This window comes from Buteo buteo, chromosome 22, assembly GCF_964188355.1.
Source record: "Buteo buteo chromosome 22, bButBut1.hap1.1, whole genome shotgun sequence".
NCBI classification, from domain to species: Eukaryota; Metazoa; Chordata; class Aves; order Accipitriformes; family Accipitridae; genus Buteo; species Buteo buteo.
In genome coordinates this window covers 23,673,260-23,687,102 of record NC_134192.1, presented here as the reverse complement: position 1 = coordinate 23,687,102, position 13,843 = coordinate 23,673,260, and the positions used below count along the sequence as shown (strand labels likewise).

The window sequence follows — 13,843 nt, the reverse complement described above, 5'->3', positions numbered from 1 at the left end:
TTTGAAGCACAGTCTTACTCAGATATCTAATAGGGTTTTACACAGGTTACAGTTGTATTACAAAAATGTTCTTTACTATAGATAAAAACTAAGCAAAGACACTGAACACCACCTAGAGGAAGCTTTCCTCAAACCATTTTTAGGTTTAATTTTGGCAAAATACCTGAAAACCTGTATGTTAGAATAAATACACCAAGTTTTTATCAGTTACACATACTTTACACCCAAGTGCTTGCTGCCTGTGCCACCTACTGGTGCAAAGGACTCCTCTGGCTCACGCCCTCTTCTGCTTCCTATAGACCAGCTGAACACAGGAGCTACTCAAACTGAGAGACAGCATTAGAAGATCCCAGGAGCACTAGCTGTTTTCAAAGAAGCAACCTTAAAACTGCAGTCCTTTGACCCGAATGCCCGCCCCCAGCATAAAATGATTAGGGACAGATAATAAGCCTAGCACGCCACACACATGACCGAAACTTCAGCTACTTTCTCAATGCAACAGCACCAAGCAGGTAAGAACAATCTGTTCCTTTGAACAGATCCTGGCTTATTGCCTAGAACATCTAATAAGCTCTTAAGGAACTGACTTCATTTCTTCTAAAATCTTTACCAGACAAAGGTAAAAGGCTGAAACAGTTTCAATCTGGAAGCATGTCTAGCATTCCTGTTACATGTCTTAAGGCAGCCAGCAGGTTAAAGGCTTGTACAGCGAGAGCCATCCACTGCACAGTCACTCAGAGCTGGAAGGAAGAATTCATATTTTTTGTTTTCAGGAAAGTCAAACCTCAACACTGCAAGCAGATGCTTCTTGCGCTCTGCAACTAACACATTTCCAAACCTTTCCACTCAAGACTACCAAAACAAACAAGACAGCCAACCCACCCCGGTTATCCTCTCAGACAATCTGGAGGAGGAGGAAATCGCAATGATGGTAACTTGCCCAAGCACATGCAAGTCTGTAGCTGGACCTTGTCAGTGCAGCTACTTCCCCCAGTAACACATACCTGTTTCAGTAAAGCATACCTGACTCTCAGTGACAATAATTAAGAGTTTTCTACAGCATTCCATTTCAGAAAATTTAAGTACATAGTGAAATACTCTCCTACACTTACTATTCTAGGGCCAAGCAGACCAAAGCTCTACTTTTGGGACACATCCTCTGCATTGCCTCGCCATACACCTCGGGAGAAGAGCTGCATTAGTTTCCAAGACAAGGCAGCAGAATCCCCTACTGCCCAGGAGCTGTGCTCTACTCCCTTCCTCTACACAGTTTCACAAACAATAACTGAAAGCAGCTACTCCTATAGTCACTTCTCACTTCCTCGTTCTTAGCACAGAAAGCCTGCTTACTCTTTTAATGCCAGCTGTATAGTCCAAGTCACTTTCAAGGAAAGCCAGAAAGGTTCAGTACACACTTTAGCTCTCTGAGGACCAGTCAAAGAAATTTCACCACAGCACTCTCATAACTCTGAGCTTAAAGCTCAGCAAAGCTCATGGGTAAATGCTGAAAAGTGTTACAGTAAGTCGTTAATTAACCCTCTGCTGCCTTGGTCTATTAAAGAGACTTCTCTGTATATTTATGGCAGTGTTAATAAGACAAGCAAACCTTTAATCACCAGCCTGATCAACACCACTGTTCAAATGGATGACTTACAGAATGCATCTTTCCTTTGCTATACCACAACTGACTGCCCACATGCCAGGAACTCAGCTCAGTGGATTCAGTTTATAGCACTAAACATCACTGAGAATTGCCCCTTGGGGGATCAAGTCTGAAGCAAGATGTCTTTTCTTCCCTCTGTAGCGCAAGTTCATTTTGCATCACAAAGCATTTCCACAACAACAGGAAGAGGAAATTGGGCTTCACAAGCTGAAAAAGAGGTGAGGGTAAGAGGGGACAGCACTGCATGCTGCCCCAGGCCTATAACCATCACTTCTCCCACATGGGCCATATACCAGCATACTGCACTCTTGCCTCTGAGCACCATGAAGTCACACAAACACCAAAGTTTTAGAGAAACATTTATTATAGGGTTGCAGAATTTATGCCAATATAAAGTCCCTTAATAAAACTCTCAAGTTCATCAACTGCAGGACGCTAACTCTTCATTATCTTTATACTGCAGCTTTCAAAAAAAGGAACAATGCTCTGACTGCAGTAGTAACACTACTTGCTCATAAAAAGTTGATCTAAAAAGTTTATATAAGCCAGAGTAGTTTAAGTTTACAACTACAGTCACATTCACAAGTGAGCTATACCAGAACAGATTCTTGAAATAGGAAGTTACAGGATAAACAAATCCATAACCAAAAATACTGACAAGCTTTAAGAGCAACTCTATCTGAATCTAACAACTAAATAGCACAAAACCAAACAAAGGTAGAAGAATTAAACGTAAGCTCGGGGAAGGTTCCAAATATACATACAAATTCAATACAGTAATTGCACAAAATGAAATAGGGTAGTGTTAAAGGTTTATGATCACTGAGGTTGGATTTTACATGCTTCACACATGGTAGTTAAAATAAACCTTTAATGATACACATCAGAAGGTTTTTTAGCCAAGATACGGAGTGCAGAGCTATTCTACAGAACTACACAAGATGTGCAAACCACAGATTATTAATATTAATCATTCTGTGAAAGTTAAGGTGAACAGAATTGGTTCCAGCCAAGGAATTGGTTAACATTTTTATATATATATATATTTTTCTGCCATTCCCAGATTACACTAAATCAAACACATTCAACGGATAAACTGATATTAACCTTCTAAAAAAACCTTACTCAAATTTAAGTTTTACATGAGATAACTAAAAAGTTATACCAAGGATCAAAGAAAGCTGAAATGGTGACTTTGTCTTTTGAAATACAAGCAATACACAGAAAATGCATAAGGCTTTTGATTATCACTGCACATTTTAATTTAAGAAGTCAATGTCTAATGCTCAGACTTCTCAATAAAGGTGTGAACTAGTCACCTCCCATCCAACACCCTTCACTGTTGACAGATCTTTGTTTCAACAACGAAAGAGTTTTCAAAGTGTCTGATTGAATGACAGTTCTCCACTGAACGTTTCTGCAGACCTGGGGACGAGAGAAGGTGAGAGCCTAAGTAAAGTAGATCTATAACCCAGCAGCAAGTATTTACAGGTTTTGTATCACTATGAACAGCAGCAAGATACAATCATTCAGTACATAGTGTTTCTACAGCCATGAATTGCCACTAGAGCTTGATATCAGTTTGTTTTCTATCAGAAAGCCTCCCTCATTTTCAGAATGGTAACAAGAGAGGGGGCCACATACAACACAGGGGACAAACCAAGCAAGCACTTTTTTTTAAAATAGTATCCCTGCCACCATTTTAGTGACAGAAGAGACAATAATAAATAGATCAATAAATAGATCAAAGTTTCTCATAGCCCTTCCTAAACACAAAGAAAATGAAAAGCAAAGCAGATTGAAATTACAGGGAAAGAGTTTAAAAACTCAGAAAGGGTGCAGAAAAAAGCCCTAGTTCTTTATCAGCACTTCTCCCCACCCAGAGCATGATTCTATAGAGCAGTCTTCACCTTGATGGGAGCCCTGTGAGGATTTGCCACTCAACTGATGATCTTACTGAAGTTTTTCCTAACACTATTAAAGTGATTTTCTCTATTTTGGGACATGCCAGCATTGGATCTGACACAGTTTACCTCTATCAGCTATGACTCTTTACTAGGAGACAAGAATGTAGTAGTCCTACCATCAAAGACAAGCTGCTCAACTAAAGCACGTCAATATATAACAACTAGAGAAGAAAGATTTATAGCTCGTTTAATAAGCAGAGAATTGTTCAGAGTAAGCAAGAGAAGCTCTCCACTGAAGTCTAGAAGCACTAGCTCTTAAACCAAACCCAGCAGGGCACTGCTTTAGTTTATAACACTTAAAATACAGGCTGTCCTTCAATTCAACTCAATCTTAATGCCTGTACAAGCTAAGAGGTTTCCAATGGCTATCTAACCGAGTATGTAATTGAACAGTCAGGATGACCTGTCCAGTTTCTCACAAACCTTCAGTTACAACTCCAGGGAACTGCTGAAGAACCTGAGGTCAGTTTGGTCTAACAGATGAACCCATGAACTCTACAAAATCTGAGCGCCAATGCAGCACCAGCTAAACAAGACGACTTCTCCACTGAAGTTACAGGAGTCTACCCATTTTAGTCTAATTATTTATGTGCGCATGGCTTGTACACACTAGAAGAAAGGCATGCTAGAAATCTGATCTGGAAGGCGAGACAAGCCTTGTCCCTGAACAATTTTCTCCTCAGCAGCAGTCTTCCAATTGACTAGATTCCCTGCCCACTTCCCCCACAAGGGCAAACAAGGTTAGTTACAGAACAGAAACTGTACCAAGAAGCATTATCTATTTACTAGTATCCTTCTGTGCAAATATTCTGTAAAGTCTTGCTATGCAGCAATGTGAACAACATGCTACAGGAGAGCGATTTAAGGAAACATCATAAACACTCTTCGCAGTATTGTCTGTAGACTACAGTCTTTCATTCACAGCAGCAGTTAGTTTAGGCTTGTTCAGAAAAGCATCTTCGCAACAGCTAAGAGACACGTGCCTCTCCCTTCCATAAAGGCAACATTTACTGTTTCTTTGCATGCCCTACACCATTAGCTACACAGGACCAGTTTTATGCTCCCACATACAAAGCCTTCCATCTAGCAACAGGATGTAGTCTCTAGCAAACAGCAGATGTGGCTCCTGATGCTGCTAGCTGTAACAGGGCTGAGGAAACTCTTGCCCAAGAGCTTGGCAGGAAAACCAGAGCAGAGAGTTCTGACAAACCAAACGTTTGCATTCTGAAAAGCTGTAACTGACAAAGGATTAGTTCACTATGTGTTTGGTGAGAGCAGCAAACTATGAAATGCTTTGAGAACTACAGTGAACTAAAATTCATAGGATCAGATTTCTGTACTCCAGACCTCCTTTCAGTATGTCAAACCACCGACACCTCAAATTCAATCCTTTTCACAGAATGGCAGGGGGGTGGCATGAGGAGACAGGCAAAGAAACAGAGCCCAGAAGTTCCTATGAGGTGTTCTTCCTCTTTTGGAGAGGAAGTCTGGGATGTCCAGAGCTAGTTGTTAATTTATTTTTTCCAGAGCAAGTAAACTAGTAGATAATGCTTTTACTTGGTGCTCCTGTAACTCAGTTTTAGATAGGACAGTGATAGACTAAGCTGCACCTACAGAGACTCACATTATCAGATCATTGTATGAATGTGGGGGCCAAACTAACCTGCAACTTTGACCAAAAGATGGAACAGAAAATAGGCTTAAGCTCAAACTTGGTTTGGGCATGCAACCTCTAATTCCATAACTGAAACTCTCTCTCTCACCATGTTCGAATGAAATGTTGGCTACATACTTGAAAGTAGGGAAAAAATACCCATCGGTTCTATGAGTAGTCTCAGCTCATGTTGAACACTCACAGATTTCTAAAGTCTAAAAACTCCGAAGGTTTAAGTTATTTACCCCTTCCCTACTGGAACAATAGATTTGTTTTTTACTGAAGGGAACTTACCTATTATCTGGTCTCTGCGCTGAAGTCTGAATGTCTCTTTTCCAACACAGAGTTGGTAGATGAAGATACCCAAATCAGACACATTATCTATCTCCTCTGTAACCACCATTTCTTCGCGGACTAGGTAGGTCTGAGGCAAGTAAGAGCCAGTCTAAAAGAGAAAAAACCCCTTGAGATACAGTATTCTGCTAACAATGGACAAACATCCCTATGTGTTACTCTTTGCTTTGGAAGGGCTTCAAGCACTAGATTTCAACTTTCCTTCTTTTTAGTACTAAGATATGCTAGTCTTAAACAGCTGTATAACAGAGAAGATAAAAACTGACAAAGGCCATTTCAAACAGTTGCAGTTACATCAACACAAAGCACAGTCACCCTTAACATTGCTCACCTCACATGAAGCAAACAAATAGAACCAGTTCAAGTTTATTTGTGTGCAACAGAAAGTTTGCAGTTAAAAGAGGAGAAACAAAGTATTATGAAATTTTCCATGTTTGAGGCAATATATTTCTAATACAAAAAACCCAAAACCAACAGCAGTGCAACATACAAAAGTTAAGTCTTCACCAGAAGATCACAGCACTATTGAAACAACTTCCCACCCTTCATGACCAACTCCTAAAAATAGGGACAGGGAGACACACTCAACGTTTGTTTTCATGAAGGTAAAAAAAAAAAGAGAGAAAAACCAAAACAAGCTAAACTAGATCAGGTGGCCTCTAGCACTAGGTGTAGAGGAGTCAATGACTTTTAAAAAAAGTATATTAGACACACAATAGCTCAGTATCGCATTTAATTTGGAAGTATCAGCAAGCTCTACCAACTTGACCCATAAGTCATCTTGGAAAAATACCAGTTTTAGTCACTGAAGAGTCAAAATGCTTGCAGTGAGCTCATAACTACAGTGCAAATAAAGCAGAACAACAAGTTAGCATTGTTCTTTTCATTAAAACTCTCATGGGGCAAGGGAGCTTTCCGGTAGTAACTTTCAGGTTTAGGCTTTCAATGATACTTGGAGCTTTATCAAATTCCTTTATAATAGCTAAATTTAACCTTATTTGCTAGTTGCTTTCAGCTTTCATAAAGCTAGGTATTAATAAGAGCATTAAGCATGAATCTACTCAACATAATATACACTGACAGCTGGCCTTAACTTCAGTACAGTGACTGAGCCAGGGGGATTATGTACTTTGATGGCAAGAGGACTGTTCTAGCAAGAGACTGTAGTTCAGGAGCAACACCCAGCATTCTTATCAAAAGCAATCTTGTCAGCATAACTAAACAGTAAAGTTTCCACATACCGCCAGTTTTGCGAAGAGATCCATCAAATTCCTTGGCGGCATAACTATGGATGTGTTCAGCGGAATCACATAGCAGTTACCCAGTTGCAAGTCAAGATATGCTGTCAAAAGCTGTTTTGAAAACAATTTTTCAATTAATTAAGCATGCCCTTTGATTATTAGGACACAGTTCTACAAGGACTAAGAAGAAAGCTCAAAAAGCTGGAGATCATGCACAGCTAGTATCAAAGCAATGCACTCAGGAACTGTCTAGCGTAAAAACTTAGCTATTACCACTTCTGGAAACACAGTAGTTATAGCTATGGTTTACAACAGGACTTCTGTACAGCGGTGAGAGCTGACTATAAAAGCAGTTTCTATCATAATTCTAGATGAGTACAGTTTGTATTAATACAGAGCAAGTATTTGGCAGTATGCTCTCATAACTGAAGAAGTCTAATTAAGCACAGTGCAAGCAAAAGGTATCCAACTGCTGATAAGCAATCATTCCCTGTAAATAGTTCTTCAGACAAAGTACTCGTCCCTAGAAAGTCACATCAGCATTACCACCGAGTGCAAGAACTGCAGACACTAGAATTATCAAGGTATATACTTGTTTTATTATGACTTTGCATAGCACTTAGCCAGAATCAACTGAAGTTCTTAAGTTGCCTGAATCCTTTAAGTTATAGCCAAGATTCTGTCAAGACAACACAGATCAAAGCTGCAAATACTGCAAACACAGGTAGCACAGCTTGGCTCTGTGGCATTCCATGCTACTGTTAAAGGCAGAATGTACAGAGGTCAGTTCTAGTCTTTACTGTGATCCTATCTGCATTACCAAGGTTTGATTTACAAGCAACCTGCGACAGCTTTTACAGCTGACTAAGGATAACCGTTAATACTATGGACGCACCTTTAATAAAAAAGTCAAATTAAAACCATCCTCTCATCTTTGCTTTAGAGAAACTACATGCAACTAACACACCATTTTCAAGTTCCAGGTTGCAGCCACCTGAAGTGATTTTTCAATTCACTTATCCAAGGCCCACACTTATTTGGAATTCTGTGTTTTGCTCTAACACAGTCTGGCAGAATCTTAAGACTGAATCCTCAGTTTCCCCATTTCTCAACTCAGATTTACACTGTTCTCCTACCCTCACTTTCATTTATGTAGAATTCTTGACCAACTAGCAAGTGTCACTTCCAGACAGCCGATGGGCAACAACTTTTAAAGTTGCATAGCACCGAGATGCATTGTTCTGAGAAACAATCCAGTTAGAGTCACTGTGAGTATGAACTCCTCTAACATTCTTGTAACTTCTGCAAGGGGGGAGTGTTAAGTCTACTATGATAGTGTTAAAAGGGTCAGATTTCCCACACTTAAACCCACCCCAAAGAGAAGCTTGCACTGACAGTAAGCTTTAAAGGTATCTCAAGAATTAAAACCCTGGAGCTGTTACGATTACCATCTGCTCCACAGTTTCCCAGTGAGCAATAACACTAGTTATTTCTTATGGCTTCACATATACTCACCCTATCAAAGTCATGAACGATTGCTGCCGGATCACTGTCTGAGAACTTTGGAACGGGTACATCAATGATGGCTATGTTATCATCTTCTCGAATGTCAGCTTCTTCAGCAATAGGGAGGAAATAAGGTTCCACCGCACGATCACGATTTTCATTTTCAAAGTAACACATTTCACCACGGTACACCTTATGCTGAAAGTAAGGGCAAGGCTAGTTATTTTTATAGCAAATGTCGCTTTAAAACTCTATTTCTAACTCTTATGCTATAACAAAGCACAAGTCTGTCACACCTGGAGATTTTATAAAGGACATAGCGGTCTTCATGTCCCAGTTATTGAAGGTTTTCTATTACAGCACTAATCTATTTATAATTACACTTTTTTTATTCAGTGATGCTTAAAGAAAAAGGAACTTGCACATTACCTTAGGCATGAAGTACTTGTAGATGCAGGCTCCACCGACAACAACTCCTGCCAAGATGAACGCTAGACCCAGCAGAGTCAACAGACATCTTCCAGATGAGTTTTCACCTCCATGTGTGGCAACTTCTGGATCCTTTAAATAAAGAGGGATGAGAACTTAGAAAGTATAGCTGCTCTGAATTTAAATTAAGCTGTTACCCACTGCTTCACTTTGGCCTACCATCTTCCATTTCTTCTACATGTGCAGTGAGAACTGTAAGTCAAGCATCATATAATAAGAAAACACTTACATGAAATACTACTGCATCACGTAAAGATCAGTTTTCAAACAGCATTGAAAGAGGATATATTCTTAGTTAGAGGATGCTTTCTAGACAAACCATTACCCAGAAACTATTTGAGGTGTAAGAAATTTAAATAACTGTAACAAAATATACAGTGCTGCACTTGCAATACAGTACAAGGAAAGCAAGCTTTGTAGAGCAAGCTCATTTTAAGGTACACAATGTTTTCAGGCCTCTTCCCAAAAGCCTATTTCCTATCCTCCTCTTGCTATCACAGCTAGATTAAGATAACTTTTCCTTACAAACCTAGACTAACAGAAAAACTGAAGATGCAATTTTGTCTATTAGCTGTGGAACAGAGATCCGACATGAGTCACATATTCAGGTTTTAGAACTTGTAATATGCACAAGTGAAGTCCACTATTAAAGAGAACCACTCATCAGCTTAAATGAAGCTTCAAATTATGCCAAATAAGTCCCTGTAGTACATCCTACCTTGCAGCTTCAAAATACTCTCTCCTTCACCCAAGTCCCAGGCAAGTTTTTCTCCTAGCAGCCTGAAGCTTACCTCTTTAGTTCAGTGACTTGTTCCCCGCCCCCCCCCCCGCAGTGTTCTCTCAAACAGAAGATGACTGCATCCAAAGGCAAGTACTATCACCACCATGTAAGATGGTGATGAGTTGTGTGACACCAATTGCAAAGTTAGTGGTGGTGTCTGAATGCCAAGTTTAACACTCAGGAGTTCTTTCAGTGCCTTTCTAGGCTTCCAGGTGAAAGGCTCACGCAAGCAAAGTTGAGAGAAGAACAGCAAAAATACTGCCAAATACTAAACAATCAGAAAAGACATTCCCTAATCCATATATCTGGTCAAGTACATCCCTTTAACGATTCATGACTCCAGTATTTAGCAGCTCACTTTCAAGACCTGCTCTTTATACTGGTCAGGAAGAAAAACTGGATTTCACAGCAAAAGATCTTTTCCTTCATATTGTTCCTAGAGTCAGTAGCTAGATTTAGCACAGCAGCTTCCACAGCCTTTCTTTATTTGGGTCCCACTATTTGCACTCCTGAAGAACACAAATATATTAAGTGACCTGTGATCACAACAAGCCACAGTACTATTACAAAGGCTGCACATATTTCCATGCTCAGCAAGATGTAGCAGTGTAAAAGTCAAATGCATCAGCTATGCAAGTACTGAAACAAAAAACAAGCTGTTTTGTGAAAGTCAATACTCCTACATTCCACTCTCGCATCCTCCAAACAGAAAAATGTTGGTTCAGCAAGACATAAGCCACTACAATTGGCTAGTTAAGCATTTGTCAATAAAAAAAACAAAAAACCAAACATAACGAGTTTCAAGTCAGAATTATGCCACATTTATATGCCATTATGTGAGAACAATCCTTCACCATTAACTGGCTTTTAAGATCAAGACCAATTCTGTCGTCTTCACATCCTGCCACCTTCATCTACACCTTTCGGTAACTTACTCATCTAGCCTATTATTACTTGAACACAACAGTCCGCAGCAGGCGTTCTACAGACATCCTAGCGCTTGGATGATGTCAACACGTAATTAGCTACACTTGCACTACACATATTTCAAACAAAGCAAAGGTATTTATCATTGAAGAAGCAATGCAAGCAGCCTGAATCTGAGAAGAGTTGACAGCGCTGATAAGAGAACACAATAGCATGACTTCACTCCAGTAGGTTACAAAGCCTCTGCTGAAAAATAATGTCATAAAAAACCTGCAAAGAAAATGCAGTTCTAAACTGCGCAGTAACAAGCATAGCAAACTAGGAGTAAGAGAGGAGAAGAAAAATCACTTGTGTTAACATCTGCAGCTAGCTCAAGAGATACTGTTGACACAGTCAGCTCCAACGAATCTGCAGGGAGAGTATTCTGCAAGCTCAAGTGTTTTGTGTGGATATTCTAGGGGACTTTAATTGTGCTGGTTCAGCCAACACTAGCCATTAAGATTGTTTGCACTGCACAAATAATCCTGCAAAAGGAGACATTAACAAGCACTAGAACAAGTTTGTCTTGGAGTAAAATTGTGAACTTGATGTTTACATGCAACTCTAAGCCCTGAAGTCAGAGTGAAGAGTTGTTGAAAAACCACATCCACATGTGCAAACACGGAGAATATTGTGACAGGTATAACAAAACAGCATGAGTAGCTTCTACATCAAGAAGAGCAGCTGTCGTGAGAGGAGAAGCAACGGTATAAGTGTATATTAGAACTATTATGCTCAGAACTTGCATGGTAGAGGGCCAGTAAAAATATGTTTAACACATTGCCTTGGGAATAGCTGATGAGTTTGTCCTCCAAGGAACTGGAAGGACTAATGACGTTTTCAAAATCTGAATTAGTCCTCTATCTACCCTGTTTCGCTGCTTTCTCCCCTCCTCTTAATCTAGTAATTTGGTGCTACTGTATTAACTGTGCACGTATACCACTCCTCCGGCTCAAGAGTCCACTAAGCAATAACACCACTCTGCACCCCTTCCCCTTTCAAAGCAAGGCTATTTCAGGTGAGGCAGAGGCTCCGTAGTCTGGAAGGCAAGCTGCTTTCCTGATTACAGCTTAGAAGGAAGGCAGGGAGAGGGGGGGGGGGGAAACAAAAACAACAACAAAAAAACCCTAGAGTCCAACTCCACAAGTTTTGTTGTTGGCTTTTAAAATTTTCTTACTCCCTGATTACAAATAAACTCAGCGCATCCCATATTCCTCCTCTAGAGCTACTGATTTATTTATTTATTTATTTACCTAGACACTGATCTTCTTCATCTGACTAAAAACGTCAGCAGCTAAGCAAGACATCTTCAACATAAAGCGTCCCACGGATTTGGAAAGTTCAATTCAAGTCAGCGACACGGCAACCCGTTAGGAAGGAAAAGCCAACCACAGAGTACTTGCCAGGGTTTCTATTTAAAACCCTTTATGGCAGGTTTCTTAATTTAAGCTAGACATACCAGCAGCCCAGACACCTCACCACAGCGCCGTTCTCCAACTCGCTGCCTACGAGAGTTCCAGAGCAGCAGCGAGCCGAGGATGAGCCCTAACCCACTTTGTTTGCCTGGAAGACGCCGCTGCAAACCTGCTCTTCCCTGGCTGGGGACGGGACGGACACACACACGGGACAGACAACCAGGCTGCGGCCGAGGACACGGCACTTTCCCTGCGCCTCTCCCCGGCTTGGCCGCGGCTCCGGGACGCAGCCGAGCCCCGGAGCTCGCCAGGGCGTAGGATTCACCCACCGGCGACCTACGCAGGTTTAAAACCCCGTCAGGAAACACGGCCCTGGCAGCGGTTCAGCTCCGAGATAAACAGCCGGGCCTACCCCCCCTGCGTGCGGGCCCGAAGCTGACCCGGCTCTATCACGCCAGCCCGCAGCTCGGCACCGCCCGCGGCCTCCCGAGCGGCAGCCGGGTTGGGAAAATGGCTGTGCCGAGGGCACCGCAAACCGCCGCGACGCGCTCCGGTCCTCTCCCACCCGCACGGCCCGGCGGGCGCCCCGGCAGCCCCCTCACCGCGGCGGCCCTGAGGGAAGCGACCTCCCTCCTCGCACCAACACCCCGGGCCAAACCGCCGAGCGGCCTCCCCCACGCTGGAAAGCTGCCCCAGCGCCGAAGGGAGCGGTGGGGGAGAACCGCCGAGCGCGCCGGAGGCTCCACAAACTGCCGGCTGCCTTCCCCCGGCCCGCAGCCTCTGCGAGAAGATGGCGGCGGCGGCGGCTTCCCCCCCCCTCTCGCTTCTCCCCGCCGCCGGCCCTCGGCCTCCCTCCTCCCGACAACGGAGAAACCCCGCTCCCCGCACCTTATCGGCCACCAGCGCTTCGGCGGCCTCCTTCTTCGGCTCGTCCTTCTGGGCGAAGGGAGAGTTAAAGGCGATCTTCACCATGACGCCGTTACCTCGCACCGCCGCCTCCCCTGCTGAAGAGCCTCCGGGCGGCTGGGCGGGGCGAGCTGAACTGGCCACGCCCCTCCCTCCCGCTTCGCCCCGCCCCGCCTTCCCCGCCCAGCACCGCCCGGCGGGCAGGGGAGGGAAGAGCGCCCCCTGCCGGCCGGGCGCCTCACAGGGGCTCGTCCCGGGAAAAAAGGCGGGAAGAGACCCCGGGGGGTGAAGGGCAAAGCCTGAGGGTGTTCCCGGCGTTGGGACGTCGAGCAGGGTGCCGGCGTCCCATCTCAGCCCTAAAAGCCTCCTCCGACCCCTCAGAACGCGACGCCGTAGCAGAAATTTAGTGACATTTAACAGCGGGGCGGAGTACCTGACCCCGGAAGGGAGATGTGCTGTAAACTGCTTGGGGGTGACCGAAACTTGTCGTTTTCTCCTCATGTTTGTGTGGAGGACGGCACCCTGCAAGAGGGGGTAAGGTCCTCTGAGCTGCCGGGGAAACGCCACCGCCTGTCCTCGGTGCTGAGGCCAGGCCCTTGCGCAGGCCTTGCTGGAGCGGCCTTTATCCTCATGGAGCTTTCTAGAAACACCACGGCTGTCCCTGTTCGGGGCTATGCAGCTGAACGGCGAGCTTCACAGGCAAGGGCAGGGACCAAACTCCCACCTTAAAAGACCTGCATCCTAAAAACAGCCTGAAATCTGGGAGAGGCTGGCTGTGCCACGTTCAGTGTGCCACGGGGATGGGGATATTTTTAGTCAAGCTACCTCCCTTCTCTTGTGAAATACGGCCTAAGGGATTTTTAACAGCCAAGGAGGCAGACAAGGCATCATCGTTCATTTC

The 13,843-nt window shown here is 43.4% G+C and overlaps 1 protein-coding gene across 1 annotated transcript; it reads right to left on the bottom strand.

Annotated features, from left to right (window-relative positions):
• Window positions 1–2,009: 2,009 nt before the first annotated feature.
• Window positions 2,010–13,087, bottom strand: ITM2A (integral membrane protein 2A). The gene is made up of 6 exons (XM_075053706.1): window positions 12,925–13,087; window positions 8,815–8,946; window positions 8,395–8,583; window positions 6,880–6,990; window positions 5,579–5,729; window positions 2,010–3,088 (listed from the first exon to the last, which is right to left on the bottom strand). Exons 1-6 carry the CDS (start codon window positions 13,006–13,008, stop codon window positions 3,000–3,002), a joined length of 756 nt encoding a protein of 251 aa, XP_074909807.1. The 5' UTR covers window positions 13,009–13,087; the 3' UTR covers window positions 2,010–2,999.
• Window positions 13,088–13,843: the final 756 nt, after the last annotated feature.